We start from the raw sequence: 16,927 nt of genomic DNA on the forward strand, positions 1-16,927 counted from the left end.
AGAGGGTTTTCGTAGCATCGGAGAGCGTTGAAAACCCTCTCCTCCGACCGTCGTATTGCGCGGTCGGACGTCGGATCGGACGGTTTCGTCGTACATGTGTTTCGCGCCTAATATATGTGCATGAGTAAGACAGGAGTTCGCGCGTGGCCTTTTCGGATTTTTGCAAAAGGTATATGGTCTCTCACAGAGGACATACAAAATCACCCTTTTTCGATACACACCTGACTTCCGGTTGTACTAACAAAAATGCATACAATAAATCTGACTGCAACAATTGAGGCGTGGAGTTGGGCTGTTTTATCTTGTTTTGTTTAACTCTTCCCCGGCTTTTGCTGTTTCGTACAGGAGTAAAATAGTCACTTGGCAGTCGGCGCTGTGTTTGTGTGCTCCTTCCTCTAATCCTCCGTTTTATCGAGCTTTCTTTTTTTTAACTTAAAATTTGATTGTACGGTTTTTTTCACTAACTACGAGCCAATAGACCATTTTTAAAAGTTGCGATCTGATCCTCGAGAGGTCAGTCTATTCGCAAATCCAGTGAAGGCGTCGCAAATCCAGAGAAGGCGACGCCACCTAGCGGAAAAGACGCGAACGAGAGAAGCGAGGAGCTACCGCCTCTATGCTAGTGGGCAGCAAAAACTGACGCGCCCTGGCGGCCAAAAAGGGAACAGAGGAAAGGAGTTAAATCTGCACGCTGTCGGGGTTGCCCATACTCTATAATGGCGGAGGGGTCGACACCAATGAACCTGAAAATTAGGACACACATGGCAGGCGGTATTCCTTATGTCGACCATTAAAATCGGCGTCCCAGAGCTTCAAAACGGCAAACTTGGTAGATTACGTGCCAACCCAACGAAGGCCATCTGGCACGCTCCAGCGGAATAACCGAAATTTCGCGGTTACACGGCGTTTTCTCTGCAATAGTCTCCTTCAGGTTGCAGGCGCCACGGCCGGGATTCGAACCCGCCAACCGAGGATTCTAGTCCGGCTCTTTGCCTCGGACTCATCGAGGCGGTTGGGCTGACTCTTGAAAATTCCTGAATGCTCCGAACCTTCTTACAGCCTCCTTACAGTAAGTAGTTTATAAAAGTAAGGCTAATAGCTGGTCAGTGTAATGATGCCACTTTTTCTTTTTTCGTATTCGTTTACGTATTTTTGGTTCGCTTCGTAAAAAAAAAGAAAAAAAAAGTCAAGTATCTAAACTAAAAAAATAAATAAATAAGGTCTCATTAATTTTTGTTGTTGCTACTGAGCGAGCGAAGGACCGCCTAAAATGCAGACGTCGAAAGCAGCTGTTTCGTTTCGCAGACGCAGAAAAGAAAGGAAAGCGGATTTGGAAAGGAGCAGAAGAGAGAGGGGGACCTCGTTGCCTAGCGACCGCGGGTCTGTTTACAAATGGAGGCGGACACGCTGGAACGGCGTCGCCAGCGGGACGCGAATTCTGGGATTCCATGATTCGATGGCAGGCGGCAAACTTCTCGCAGTAACTTCAAGCTGAACGACTGTGGCGGTGAGGGGATTTTGGCCGCCATTAAGGCCGCTCTCCGATGGCCCCCCTAGACTGGGATTTGGTGCTGAGTGTGCCCCTCCGAGACGATGAAGACGACGAAACGGCCCAGCTCTACGACGATCTCTACGATCAGCTGATCAAGGCAAGTTTGAAGTAACGGTTACCATGGGTGAAAGTTTTGTTTTAAATAAGTTTACCCGAAGTCGAGACCAATATATGGTCATTAGATTAGAATAATTGGATACTCTGTCCGAATTCTGGCCGACGGATAGCTCCGAAATCGCCGTTTGAATCATTCGGACGCACGAGCTCCCGTGATTACACACTGTTTACGATGACCTCACTACGGGGAGGCGCTCTCGGAGTTAAAAATGCATTGGTTGGGTCAGCGTGGCTGAGAGGTACAACTCGTATTCAGTCAAGGTTCATTGAGTTGCCTCACGCCTCAAATTGTAGCCGTTTTTACACTTATCAACGCGCTCACCTCAAGAAAGTAAGAAGAAATAAATGTATGTATTGTTGCTTAGAAGGGGGAGTGAGCTAACATGGGTGATGGCTGATAAGGGATCTGAGCTTCCAAATTTATTTATATAACCAAAACAAATACGATTTGTGTGTGTTGTTGTATTAAAAAAAAATCCACTTCAAGAGAAACACCGAAAAATGGCAAGAACACTGATGCAAGACAAAACATAGAAATGTATCTTGGTAGAAGAGAAAGAAGTCTTCTAATTGTTTACGCAGTTTAGATTTAGGTTTTTGTAGTTCAGGCTGAGTAAACGGTTCTTTCAGCCAGACGCTGCTTTGCTAGATTACCACAACTACAAAAGTACAAATGATGAAAAGGTGATGTCGTAAGAGATTTCTGGTCAACCTCAGTCCGTTTCGCAGGCATACAAAAAAGCAATCTTGCATTTAGCCACGCGCACTAAAAAGTTAAAACACCGCTAGAAAGGCCTTTTTTTTTTTGGGGGGGGGGGGGGGGGGGGATTGGGGCTAACACCAATGGAGGGTGCTACTGGAACACTCTTAGGCTAAGGTTCTAGCAGCACAGTGTAGGTGGCAGGCTCGACCGCAATGATATCACACAAACAATTAATTCTAGGTACATTGGTGACTTCCCTGTGCCACGCTCCATACATGTGGATACGGTTTACAGTTTTCAGATGCACATAACCATAAAAATACCGACATCACAATGCACTGAGCCCACGCGACACTGATATCAGAATCCTATTCGCATATCATTTCAGAAGCATTTTATGTACAGGGTGCGTCCGTAAAGACCAACACATTTGACACACCGTGCAAAATTCCAATTCCAAATGTACATACCTAAAATCGGGCACTAGAACGTAGTTTCGCAAAACGTCTTATGCCTACTCTTTTTTTCTTTTTTCAGAGTTTAACTCGGAGGTAGTGAACATTTTAAACTAAAGCAAAATCAGAGGCCATGCATTTTTTATGTCCTATACCAGTCCGTTTGTCGTCTGCACACTGGTTTATGAGCTTGCTGCCGGGTGGTTTTCTGAACGCGAAAACGCAAAGAACTAATAGTAGAGCCTGGCGATCATCAAGATAATTGCGATATTTAATACTATTCATGAAATATATGAACAGTGACCACCTGGGAGCGAGATCACAAACCAGTGTGCAGATGGCCAACATCCGGTATGGGGCATAGGAAATGGGGCGGCGGAGAAAAGCTCACCGGAGAAAAGCTCACCGGAGAAAAGCTCACCGGAGTAAAGCTCACCGGAGAAAAGCTCACCGCAAAACCGGCAGATGCGGAGAAAAGCTCACCGGCCTTTGAGCGGATGTAAAAACAAGCTCACCGATTTTTTTTTTTTTTTTTTAGTTTTTCTTAGCTTAACGGATTCTGCGTCACCCGTGGCAATTTAACACAATTCAAATTCGTCACTTCATTAAAATATTTGCTCTTTTTTGTAATATTCTTGAAGGTCATTGGCCATATTTACTAATTTCTCAGAAATTAGTAATCACCTATTTTTTATATAAATGATGCCGCAACTATAAAATCAGAACATCGGACACCGGTAAGAAAAACAACAATTTATTCACAGCTGACAGTGCGCCGTCGGTAGCTGTCAGATAAAGAAGTTTGTTCGTTGGGAGCTAATATGAATAGCGGTGTGTAAACCGCTTCAGCTCCAAACATTGTATAGTGCCTGATAGATAGCATGTGTTCGTTGATGTACTCAGCGTCGGCTACGCTGTTTTCTTTATGTTACTTTCACTAACAAAACTTAAGTTGCGAGAACAGCTTCATCCCGTCTTGTTTGTTGTCTTCACTCCGTCCTCGCCGTTTGAGCAGTTTTCATCATGCATAACGTTTACCAACTCGTCCACTTCGCCACCTTACAGAACACTACTTCGTATATAGGTCGCAGGTAACAACAATGACAGTGTGCAGCTCTGAAGGTCATGAGTGGCTCACCGTAGAAGGGCACTATCACACAAAGGGAACGTGTCGAAACACCAGCACGAACGGCAAGAAAACGTGCACGTCCGTGGAAGAAAGAAACCTCGATATCCTAATGACTGTTTTATCCTGTTTTCAATGGTTAACAAACGCTTCAAAGAGAATTTCAGGCACCGCGTTGTTGCGCATTCACTTTCAAATTTTCGGCAATTACAGTTTTGATTTGTAGGTTTTAGGCTGAATTATAAAGTTTTCTAACTTCTTCCTGTTCTTCAAGTTCATAAAGTTTTCAGTTAGGCTTTCGTTGCCTAGAGAGTAAACCGCAGAAAACACTCGCCCGCAATCATAAATTTGGGAGCAATATACCCGATAATCTTAACAAATATTAAAAAAAACCAAATTCCCTTTTTTACAAAGTTGACAAATTTTAATGATAATAAAGTGATAAATGTAACGCATGATCCAACAGACTCTATATAAAAAGAAGAAAAAATATCGGGGAGCTTTTCTTTGCATACGCTCAATGGCCGGTGAGCTTTTCTCCGCATCTGCCGGTTTAGCGGTGAGCTTTTCTCCGGTGAGCTTATCTCCGGTGAGCTTTTCTCCGGTGAGCTTTTCTCCGGTGAGCTTTTCTCCGGGATTCAGGAAATGCGCCGACGCCGTTTTCGTTCTATTTTTAATATTTTACCACCTGTGACTTGAGTTCTAAAAAAACAAAATATAGACATGAAACTTCTTGCGAAACTACGCTCGTGTGCCCAGTTTTAGGTATGTGCGTTTGGAATTCGAATTTTGCAAGGCGTGCCAAATTCGTTGGGACTTATGGCCGCACCCTGTACGTGACATTGAAAATTATGGCACCATAATCGTACACGTGTGATTCCCAACTTAAATCCATCTAAACTAAGCCAGACTTCTACAGGAACATAATATTTGGTTGTAAATCGGGATCATCTAGAAGAAAGAATCAACTTAACGTATGAAAGGCGGATGTTCTTTTATGAAAACGATTATTGTGCTTGAAGATAAAAAAAAGAAAAAAAGAATCCGCTAAACGAAATTACGGCCAGTGCGCAGCCGAGCTGATGGAGGTTTACCATGATGATTGGTAGTACTCTAAAGAAATGTTTGCAGGTCTATTCGCGACTCCAGCAAAACGGACGCCGCCAAGCGGGAAATCCGGGAACCAGTCGGTCCAGGTCGCTCCGCGCCCCGCCGCGTCTCTGATGGCTTTCGCGGACGCGTGCTGTCGGCGCGGGGGCGAGCAATGTAATTTGACGAAGGTCCGAAAATTTCTTAAGTTTGCCGGAGTGTTCATTAGTGTGGTGAAGCCTCAGTAGATTGTTTTTTTCCATCAAGTGTTTGAAAGCCCGTTTACTATACACAACACACGGTCGCGTGCTTTCAATTTTTTGGATGAGGAGGAATCACGGAAAAACGTTTTGATTTCTCGTCTGTTTCTAATCACATTCAAAGTCACGACTGCTTGGTAACTGATAAGTGGTTTCTTTATAAGGATTTAGAACAGTGGGCTGAGGTCGACAGACGAAGTGTTTCACTGGAGGGAACACTAATGCTGCAGTCAAGTCAATGGGAAGGTTCGATAGCTGCTTTCCTTGAGTTTGGTTGTGCTCGATTAGCTTCAAGTTAATTTGAGCCACTAACGCCGGCCGATGCGTTGGCTATTCATCTTGGCGGCTTTTCGCCGAAAAAGACCACATTGAAGGAGTTGGGCTAATTTCGCAATTACTTGATTCAGAAAACTTGCTCGCTGCATATAATTAATGAGGGAAATTATCTGCTTTCAAAAGGTGGGGGACGCGTCTCGCAAAGTTGGAAGCTGTCACGTCATTAGGATCTATCGCGCCCCTCCAATATTTATATTATAACCCCTGTCGAAGCCAGCAGCAATATACGTCTACATTGCTCAGGTTGACCGGCCACAAAAAATACTCATTTTATCCGTTCAGGATTCGAAGTCAAGCTCAATGCAGAGAGGTCTGAGTGAATCTCCGATGAAGACTCTCCTCCGTTTGTCCGCATTCGTCTCCGTTCTACCGGCTAGAACCATTTGGCTAAGTTTAAGTAGTATCTCTCTGTCTGTCAAATATACTTTTATTCAGCAGTTCAACTAATAGTTAGTTAACTAGGTTCATATTTCAACCCGAAGAATATACTAATATCGCTTTAGGGGACATAGTACGTAATATAATACATAATCCGCATATTCGTCAAAATTACTTCTCAATTGCTACTAAAACTTGAATTGAAATACGAGTATCAGCTGCTTAGTGAAGCGCCAGCGAGTTGACATGCTCCTTGGCTCAAGAAGCGCTTGATAATTTTCGTAATTTTGCTGCAGCCTGTGTTCTTGACCGAGCACACGACTGGAGCTGTTTCTTGAAACGCGGACAGGCACTAAAGCTCAATTTCGCGGACAGATAAGTCGCATGGTCGAGGCATGCGAGTTAGCTAAAAATTACTCTCGGTGGAACAATTTTGTAGCCCTCGCCGCTTTTCTTAGATGATCAAAACTAATTAGAGTCTATTACCGTTTCTCTGGAGCCCATAGTTTCGGTTTTGATCGAAGTCTCCGAAACGAAAGTTTGACATGAAAAGAAAAAAAAAAAAAAAAAAAAACACCGGCAAAACAAAACTATGCTCGGCAAGTTTATGCGCACCGGCTACACTTAACTGTCTCAGTTCAAATACCCATAAAATTGGGCATTCAACAAAAGAAAAATTGTTAAAATGAATGCGCCACCCATTCAGGTGGCCCGGCCGAGCCGACGCGACCTGGACTCAGCCGCCATGTTTGTTTGGTGGAGGCGCCCCCTATAGGTCGCTGGAGTCGCGAATAGTTGCGCATTGTTTTGGTAAGTTCATTATTTGCAAGTGTTTTGTTCGTCCTCTTGATGGTCTTTCCTGTGTACTAGAAGTCAGGGTTTCGAGGTTTGGGTCAAACATGGAGCTTTATGCCTCCCTTATCAATAATAGTTTTGTCAATTTTTTCTTTATTTTCTTGTCCTAGAAAGAAAACCTTATATTTAGTTAAGACTCTATTGAAAATATCACTGTGTAGAGGAAGCGTCAAGGATGCAAACCTAGGCTATGTGTCACAGTAATTTGTTTTTGTTAATGTGGTTCTCTGAGCTATAGTCGGTAGCAGGTTAAGAATAAAGTGGAAGCCTCTGTGTGTCGTAGTTCAAAAGCATTGCATATATTTTTTTTTTTGTTACCTCTAGCTCTTTATAGTCAGTTACAGGTTAAAAAAAGTTTTCGAAGGAAAAGAAGGATGGGGGAGAAGAAAGCAGACTAAACGATGAAGGGAGGAGGAGGTTTCCTTCTCTTTTTCCCGGCATTCCGTCTGCTTTCTCCTCCCGAAACTCCCTTTCCATCGAAAATCTTATAACTGACTATAGCTAAACCGAAAAGGATTTGTGTAGGTGGCATCACTTAGTGTTGTGGGTGATTGTTATGCGCGTGATCTTGAAAAACAGGATGTTCAGTGGTTGTGTGGCGGTTGTTGTCCTGTATATAAGAAGGTTGGTTGAATAAAATTATCAGCCGAGTTAGAGACACAGTCTGTCCCTGTTACTTTCTTTTAAACTTTTAGAAAATGTCCTCCTTCTGCCCCAGTCTCGGGTTAAAATCATCATGGTAAACCTGCTTCTTTTCGGAGATCACTTTACGTGTTGCTTTTCACTGATGTCTTGTAGTTTCTCTTACCTCCCCTATAGAGGTGTCCGCTTTACTCAGTAATGGTATACTTGGACATGTAGGTATTATGTGCTATGTTTTCTATTTGACTATATTTTCTGTCGTTGGAGCCTTGTAACGCCCGTACGGGTCCTCAAGGTTGAATAAATGATGATGAAGGATGATATCAGCCGTGGTCGATAATGTATAAAATAATATACGTATTTGCGCAGTGCTGGCAGTGTCCTGGAACACGTAATTGAAAATATTTAAACAATGTTTAACGAGTTTTGCTTATTTACCAATCTCCGCACTTTGCATGTTTGCCTGCATTCGATTGTTCTTTGTAACGAAGCGAGTTACTCTATACTAATCGAGAAACATTACAGTTTGACAGCACGGATGTGGCTGACACGAAACAACTTCGGCGTCTCTTCGACGTTACCAGGCACATCATGAAGGTACTTTGCCTAAATTTGTCTTTTTTAGTATTCAAAATGATCGCGTTATAGATATTTATGGTTAGAAATATTACTGTATTACACCGTATGCGTGATAAGTATAGTAATTATGATTTTAACCAACTTTCCATAAAGTATTTTTCTGCCCATGACAATAGACCCTTTTCAAAAGTCCACCAAGCATCAGTGGTGGTCGCCATTTCTCGGGTTACGAAATTGCAGAAGGTAAGAAAATTGGTAGAGGAAACAAATCATACTTTTGGTTCTTAATTTCTAGGCTAGAAGGCGCAAGCTACCGCCCATTATTAAGATTACAACCATTGGCATTCATCCATCCCTCCATTAGCACGAAACGTGTGATATAGGTCCGAGTCCTCGCCGAACGATGACACATCACTCGTTTTCAATACGACTCAAGCCGAGTTAACGCCGAACTCTGACGCCACCCTCGTGCCCAATACATGCTCAGAGTATCGTGCCCGAGCAATGGCGAACAATAACCCTTTGTAAAAGTGCGCGCGCCACCAGCTACTAGGTGGCGCGCGCACTTCTGCAAAGTGTTTTTGCGGAGCGAAAGTTCGTCTGCTTCTTTTGCAGAAATGGCTCTGATTGGAAGGATAGGGGGTAGCTCTCAAGGCAGCTTGCTTTAAAGCCTACCCACTATCCTTCGATCAGAGCCAATCAGAGCTCCTCGGCGTCCTAACGCCACCACAAGCCCCGCAAAAGAAGCAGACGAACTTGCGCTCCGCCTTACGATGGGGGAGGAATTTTCTGAAAATGAATGTTCACATTCGCTTATATACAGGCGTTCCTCTTTTAACAGTGTGAGCCTGAGGTTGTAGACACCTCTAACCACCGACAGCTTAAGGAACGCAGGGCGTGGCTCATTATGTTAATTTATGATACTTGCTTCGTGATCGGTTCTTTGAAGCTCTTATCGCCCAATGCCGTAATCTCGTTGGCTGTGAGTGATATTGAGATGCCCGGGACTGCCCCTACATTTTTTAAGCTGTCGCTCACTATATTATGAAGGTAGAATGAAATGCGTTACAACATAGCAAAATGCAAAAAAAAAAGTTTAAAAAAGTTGAGGCTATGGGGTAGATTAGTGAGACATTGTGTTGTCTGGAGTTGTGTTGCGCTGTGTATGCATCGTGTTTTTTTTATTTGTTTTTTTAGGTTTGAGATTTTACCGTCCATAGCTGTAGGTCTCGTGACAAAATCGGGATAGTTCACTTGTGAATTACGATTTTTTTAAAGCTAAAAGTTCTCAAAAAAGAAGGGGGGGGGGGGGGTTATCTTGTAACCTCCCTCCTCCTTCCCTTTTTTAACCTTTTTTTTTATTACTAACGCGTGTGTTTGCGTTGCGTTTATCTGCAGATACTACCGGATTCCCAAATTCAATTGATTTGTTTGTCCCGAATTGTTATGCTTGGCTTCTTTTTTTAAAATCACATTGTTTAGACTTTATATTCATCAAATCTACCCAGATCAAATCCATCCAGGCAGAGGTGGCGCTAGAAGAGCTCGAAACTACGGAGCAGTTCAAACAAGAGAACAAGGAGCTTCTTCGTCAAATTGCCGAATTGCAAGAACGAACACGCAGAAGTGAGGTTAGTGCAAACGGCCCGGGTTTCAGGGTTCTTCTTTTCTCGCCGCATAAACAAACTACATGCACCGGCAGCAAACACCACTGTACGTAAGCGTCCTAGCGTGAATATTCTATGATAACGCAAATACACAAGTCAAAACTGAAAGCGAAACTTAAGACATTTACTCTTTGAATGCGGCATCTGCTACCACCGACGTACCTCGGCAAACCTCACCCATGAGGGCCCTCACTCACCCTCGTGTTCACAGGTGAGGGAGAGTAAGATTCTGATCCCCGAAAATTCATGAGTGTAAGGGTGAGTGAGTAGCGTGAGGTCGTGAGGGCCCTGAGGGGTGTGAGAACTGTGAGGGCTGTGAGGACCGTGAGTGCGTGAGGGGTATGAGTGAGTGAGGGCCATGAGCGCGTGAAGGGCGTGAGGGCCGTGAGGTTCAGTGAGGATGAGTGAAGGGCTGAACGTGAGTGTGATGTGAGGGTGAGGGTGAGTGAGGGGTTGAGGTGAGTGTGGCTGTAAGGGTGAGTGAGGGGTTGAGGGCGAGTGTAGCTGGGAGGGTGAGGGTGAGTGAGGGGTTGAGGTGAGTGTGGCTGTGAGAGTGAGGGTGAGTGAGGGCGACCTAAAATGCAGACCTCTGACCACCGATAGATATCAATGACTGAAAACAGACGTTAATGCGCAGCTCTTAAATTAACCAACATGTTCTTTCAAGAACGAATTTAAACGAATTAAGGCAAAGTTAAGGCAGGCCACAACTTTCGATAGCTCCATAAACTTCCGAAAATATTTGTCATTACAAACATTTTGTGTTAATTATGATGGAGACAGCATAGCCTTGAATTAAAGCGAGCAATACAAGGTTGCGACATAGGCGCCCGCGCGATTTTTCCGTCTCTTGTCAGAGCCCCAGCCTTGTAGCTGCTCCACGAATGGTAACTTTAGCGCACTTCAACACTGCCCGTGTGCACAAAATCGTTCTGAAAATTACTGATTTAGTGGTTTTCGATGACGCTCAGCAAGTTTCTAATTGGAATCATATGTCTAGTCTCACTAATTAAAAATAATTAGTCATTTCTAAATAATTAGCGAACTACTTAGTAAGTATTGCACATTTTCTCACGTGCGACACCCCGAGTAATGCGTTCCCGAGAAAATTATATTTTTTACCTAGAATACACGAATTTTAGTAACCTTTGTCAGTCTGCGCTGATATATATATATATATATATATATATATATACAGTTCAGACCGCGAACGTGCTACTTTCATTAATCCTGTTGTTTTCACTGGTTTCACCGGTACCGATATAGTGGTCAACATACACTCAAGATGCGAATAATGTTTTGTAACGAGCAAATGTAATGCCGTAACTTTTAAAGATGCTAACCTCAAAAAGTGAAACGAGAAGCCTTTTATCTACCAAGATGCATTGAGGTGCAATCGTAATTAACGTTCTGACAAAGAAACAAAAACAGCTTTATTATCCAAGATGTTCGTTTCCTTGACAAGCTTCGCTGCGGCGGCGCCTTGAGGCCACCCGCTATCCTTCAATCAAAGCCAATCAGAGCCCGGCGTTCTGACGTCACCACAACCCCCGCAAAAGAAGCAGACGAAAGCGGCGGAGAACGCGAAAGGTCGACAATTAAATATCATGTTGAACCTATGCTCCATAACGCTTTGTATACCATCCTAGCGACGCAAATCACCGGAAGATGCATCTCAAGACTTGGGCCATCTCGAAGCAAAGCTGAAGACGCTAAGAACAGAGCTCGAACACAAGGAGGTGGAACTGGAGCAAGAAAAACGAACATCCGAAAAGGTGCGTCTTGCGTATATCTCATATCTCTGACATACCAAGCAAAAAAAATGGGTTTTTGTGATTGAGTTGTTGGTCTTTGCGCAGTACGTGTCGATGCTCAGCAAAGCCGAAAAAGAAAACAAAAGCCTAAAAAACGAGGTAAGCTTTTTTGCGCGTTATCCCGCGTGCTTTTTAGGGATTACCATCTTTATTTCACATTGAAAATATTCTATGCCGGAAGAATAAAGAAAATTGACAATATCCCAGTTTTCTTGTTTCATTGGGTTTTCGCGATGTCCAGCGTTAATGAGCTCGCCTGTCTTTTGGATGTTCTTGAAGCTCTATTTCACTTTGCAGTCGTCGACAACATAAATTAATATTTTCTAAAAAAAAAAAAAATTAAGGTAAAGCGAGCAAGAGAAGGTGAAGTAAATGAGTGAGAGGGAATGGAGGAATTGAGTCCACACCCCCTTGTCCTATAGACGTTTGCAAGTGCGAACTCTGGGCGCTTGCATGCATCTTGCTGCTGGTGTGGGCAGATCGTCTGACAGTCAAGCATTGCGGAGGCTCACCCACAGCCTCAGCAATGTTCAACTATCAGACGGTCTATCCACACCAGCAGCGAGATGGCTGCGCCCACCGACGATCCGATCCGATATAATCGATCGAGCAGTGCCAAAAGCGTGTCGTCACGGTGCTCATCTCGTCTTTGTGCGTTCGCCATCGTCGACTAAATCAATCACGTACAGCGAATGCACTGCGATCCTGCGCTCCATTTTTTTTTCTGTGCGTGCTTGTTTAAATTTTTGATTGTGGCAATGAGATAACAGCTTTGTTGTCTTACTGGTGGGAGCTCGATTTCGTCCGTCATCGCGTACGATCAATGGCACGTATATACTGCACGAACGCCTTGCCCGCGTCTCTTTCACTTCGATCCTCAGGTTGAGAACCTGCAGTCTGAGCTCCAGGACAAGTTGTACCAACTCGAAAGGGTCGAGTCGGCAGTCGAAAGCTCGCGACTCGAGTCCGACTCCAAGCTGAGTGCCAAGCTCAAGGACAAGAACAAGCAGATATCCCAGCTCCTCAGCGACGTTCAGGTTGGTTCGCTTTATCTTGATCTAAAGGGGTGTCCAAACAGGACACTACAAAACGCACGACTCCGACAAATCGTGAAAATTGAAACGGGCGCGTAGCGGGCGCGTCCGCTTCAATTTTCACGATTTGTCGGAGTCGTGCGTTTTGTAGTGTCCTGTTTGGACACCCCTTAATACTACCTCGTGCACTCAAACGAATCGTTGGCCCTTTTGGTGGGACGGCGTAAATCGGTTCCCTAACGCATCGCGCTAAGAATTTGCACAGAGGTGGCCGATGACGGTGAATTTCGTGCATCAAACTTGTGAAGAACAAACTTACTTGACTGTAAGAGTAAAAAATTAACATCACGTTCCTTGCTTTTCTGAATCGCGTGGTGTTTTCAGGACGCCGAAATTGAAAACCAGCGTTTGAAGGACAAACTCGAAGAACTGAAGGCAAATCTGGCGGACGCAGTTCAGCAGATGGACGTGACCACCGACGAATTCCTCAAAGTTCAGGTGAAGTATACACTCTCTTAGGCAGAGTACTCTAATTTACGAATAGTCTGCGTCAAGGAGTTTGTAACAGTGTAAAACAGCGATTACTTGCTTCTATCATAGGTTAAGTTGTTTTCTTTAACGTGGAGCACGAATTCCGAATAGTCCATGTAATATTTGTTCAATCACTGCTTCGTTGCGTATTGTATTTTCTCAACTCCTGTTTAGAATGCTTACTCCCATTTGTATGTTTTTTCATGAGTGAATAACTATGTTCGATTGTAGAATGGATCATGCTGTAAGATATGTTTACATTCACGCGTCTATATCCGCGTAACCTAAAATATCTGACGGGTACTAAACAGATGGAAGCTAATCATACAAAAGATAATGGGAAGAAAGGGAAAAGGTAAAAATTATAAAGATATAAAAAATAAATAAGCTCTGAAGTGAGAAATAGGTTTGCTTGAAACTACTACAATATCGTCTGCTAGGTGTCTCAATTGTTTGTTGATTTGCGTTGTCCACAGAAAGAACTGCAGGCTGCGCTAAAGAAGAACGAAAGCCTTCAACTGGAGAACTCTCAAATCATCGAGGAGGTAAGCGAATTTCGTTAAAAAACGTATCTTTGTCTCATTCTTTTTTCTGGCACTTCTTTTTTTTTTTTTTTGACGTACTTTATTCAAACAGATACGCGTCCTCAAAGATGAGCTCGAGAGAAAGGCGGAAGAGTTACAGAGGCTATCCGAATCTTCTGGTCAAGAAACAAGCGCACTTAACGTAAGTATTGTTACCCCTTAACCAACTCAGGAAGTTGGTTAAGGGGGGGGGGGGGGGGGAAGAAGCGTTTGTTTCACCAAGCCATTTTCAACAATTTCCCGCAGGACATCATCACCGGGAAGAACGAAGAGATCGCGAGGTACAGGGAGGAATTGCACCACCACAAGGAAAGACTGGCGGAACTCAGCCTTAACACGGAACAGTCGACAGTCAACGTACTGAGAAAGGTGAGCTGCGAGAGCACGTGGTTTCGCACAACGCGTGGCTCGCATGCGTTCTTGCGCAAAGAATATACTTTCCAAAACTCGGCGAAGGCTAAAAGTCTGAGCTCGTCGCCTTGCCAGTTGCTTCCGGCCTCCTGCCGCGTGACAGCTACAGTTGCACGCACTAACAGCTGAAGCTGAAAATGTCCTCGAACACGAACAAACAATAAAAGTTATAACATAGACACCTTAAGAATTATGCCTTAAGTTTTCATTCCATCTTTTTTAATAGGAGCGCCGTACTAGTCATTTAAAATTTCGACGTTGGCCCGCCCGTTGCGGCGCGTCAATGGTACGAAAGCACGAGAGCGGAGAGGAAAAGAAACTAGGAAAGTAACGTCATCAGCAGGGCCAGATGACCCTTGCTCACCACTAACCTGGCTCGGGGATACCGTTGATGAGGTCACGACGCTCTGGACAGATAACAGGCGGCAGAGAGGACCGCCGCATGCCCGGCGGCAATCGCTGCAAGTATTTTTTTAAATAAATGCGGTTTACATCTGCTTCAAGATAAGTGCCATAGCTGAATTGACGGGACAAAAAGCTATGCGGAACAAAAGTTCGTTTGCTTCTTGCGCAGAATTTGCGATGATGTCGGAGTACCAAACTCTTATTGGCTGATTGAAAAAAAAAAATACTGGGTAGTCCTTAAGGCAATTAGCATCGAGGTCTACCCAGTATCCTTTCAACCAAAGCCAATCGGAGCACGGCGTCGTTCTGACGTCACCACAACTCCTGCACAAGAAGCAGACGACTTGCTCTTGAAAGGTGCTTCAGCTTCCTTTTAATAGTGTCATTGACCACGATGAATGCAGCTGAAGTGCATTCCTGAACAAGAAACTCGTGCTTGTGGTGCTGTGGTGCATCTGATGAAGCGGTGTATAACGTTATGGGTTAGTTTTTCAACTACTTATAGACGAGTATAAAAAAAAAACATTAATAAAAGAGAGAAAAAAAGAAGGGAAAGATAACCTTATGACACATCGTGTAGAAAGTTTGAAGATACGTCTATTATTAAATAATATAATATAATGAGAAAATATATATGGGTAAAAACGGTCCTGTATTTTCTTAATGGTCTCCCAAGCCTAATACATTTGGTGAACTTTAACTGTTTTAATATCCCGTTGCATTGTTGTATTGTCGGCGAGTTGTCTATTAAATTATAAATCGAGTTATTCGATTTCTTTTTATTATATATATATATTTTTACACCGGCGAAATATTCAGGTTTGAACTGGAGACATAGGCGCATGTTTAATAGCTGCTGGCAATGGTAATTGGGTTCATGTCTGCGCCGAGTTGACCTATACTATATAAATAAAATCCAGTGCGTTCGTGACTCCAAACAGTTACCCGAAGATGCGTGTCGCTGGAATGTTCCACCTGAATTCCGGTCTCCGCCTCGCAACGTTTTATCGATTAAGTTTATTCCGAGAGCTAGGGAAATGGCTACGTTCGCGTTCGAGTGCTTTCGACCTAACACAGACAGAAAAAAAAAAAAAGCAATGAATCAATACGCGGCGTGTTTATTTAAACTTCCGAGCGACCCGAATAGCGGCGATCTTCTATTTCCCCCATGCCCTGCAAACAACGATCCTGGTCGTGTTGGGGTCATTCCACCTTGGCCGGTTTGCTGGTGAACGCGGGAATCTCTCCCGGCAGTTAATATAGTCGCAGTACGTATTTTGAGGTCGCGTGACCGGCTTTGTGGGGACAGGAAACTCACTGCTAATGCGTCATAAAAAAAAAGGTTCGAGGAACACCTAAGAACTTCTTATGAGTTGTGAATGCAAAAGCATGCACGTCATTCTTCCGCTCCCTTATTTTGTCTGCGGCGTATTTGCGTCGACGGCAGAGCGCACGCTCTGCCGTCGACGCATCACCTGGAATCACTGCTTAAGAGAGGCAGGGTGTTGACTATCATGATCACCACTCCCCAGCTTTCCGATTGGTTCTCGGCACTCTTATCGGTTGATGCCGCAATATCAATGGCTGCGAAGCGATAATAAGATGCTCTGGAGACACGCTCGCCAGATCGTCAGCGTTTCTGGGGGTCGAATTGCGGACTATACTATACTCTCTGTGCTCCAGACTGTGGACTTTACTCTCTACTCTGCTGCAACGCTATCACTGAAGAAAAAAAAAGGCTAGAGGTATACAGTTAAGGACCTGGTATGAGTTGTGAATGCGAAAGCATGAATGTTGTTCTTGCGCGCGCACTCGTGAAGTGTCCGCGCCCCGCCGACATCGGCCGTGCTGCCGCTCTGAGAGTTTGCCCGAGCGGGCATTGGGAGGCTCCGCCGCCAGCCGATTCCTATTACCGGCGCGCTGGCGGCGCTGAAGTCCCTAGATAAGAGCTTCCTACAAGTAGCGACATGCTTTGAGGCGCCGACTGCGTGACGGTGCAGGTTTTCGGAAGCGAATGGCGGCGCGCAGCTGAGCAATGAACCGAATGCCGCCATTTTGTTCCATCGGAATGTGTTCTGTCATTTCTATTGGAGGGAATACGCTCTGTCATTTGTATTGGTTGCCGTTACTTGTAAAAGAAATATCAAGCGACCTTAGGCGGCGCGAGCCCGCAGCGCCATGGGGTGGCGCTCCTGGAAACTGACGCGCGGCGGCCAATGGGAGCCTCGTTCCTTGAAACTATGACGCGCGCCAGCTAATGGGAGCCTCTCCATCAGATTTCGGCTTCACTTTTGAAGAGGTGAATTTAGCTGCCATTTTGCGTGGCTTCTTGCGCAGCTTCAAAACTGGGAGGCTTCAGATCGCGGCTTCAGTTCGCTCCATTGAGAGA

At 44.4% G+C, this 16,927-nt stretch overlaps 1 protein-coding gene across 1 annotated transcript in view; it reads left to right on the top strand.

The window, feature by feature from the left end:
* The first annotated feature begins 1,544 nt into the window (after positions 1–1,544).
* Positions 1,545–16,927, top strand: part of LOC121837844 (golgin subfamily B member 1-like) — a 33,591-nt gene continuing 18,208 nt past the window's right edge. Inside the window, exons 1-9 of the mRNA XM_042293673.1 lie at positions 1,545–1,649; positions 9,616–9,723; positions 11,409–11,534; positions 11,619–11,672; positions 12,455–12,610; positions 12,992–13,105; positions 13,615–13,683; positions 13,775–13,864; positions 13,969–14,079. Of these exons, the coding sequence (XP_042149607.1) occupies positions 1,545–1,649; positions 9,616–9,723; positions 11,409–11,534; positions 11,619–11,672; positions 12,455–12,610; positions 12,992–13,105; positions 13,615–13,683; positions 13,775–13,864; positions 13,969–14,079 (933 nt within the window). The remainder of the gene's footprint in view (positions 1,650–9,615; positions 9,724–11,408; positions 11,535–11,618; positions 11,673–12,454; positions 12,611–12,991; positions 13,106–13,614; positions 13,684–13,774; positions 13,865–13,968; positions 14,080–16,927) is intronic.

Source organism: Ixodes scapularis, unplaced genomic scaffold (assembly GCF_016920785.2).
Source record: "Ixodes scapularis isolate PalLabHiFi unplaced genomic scaffold, ASM1692078v2 PGA_scaffold4__175_contigs__length_147842914, whole genome shotgun sequence".
In the NCBI taxonomy this organism is placed as follows: domain Eukaryota; kingdom Metazoa; phylum Arthropoda; class Arachnida; order Ixodida; family Ixodidae; genus Ixodes; species Ixodes scapularis.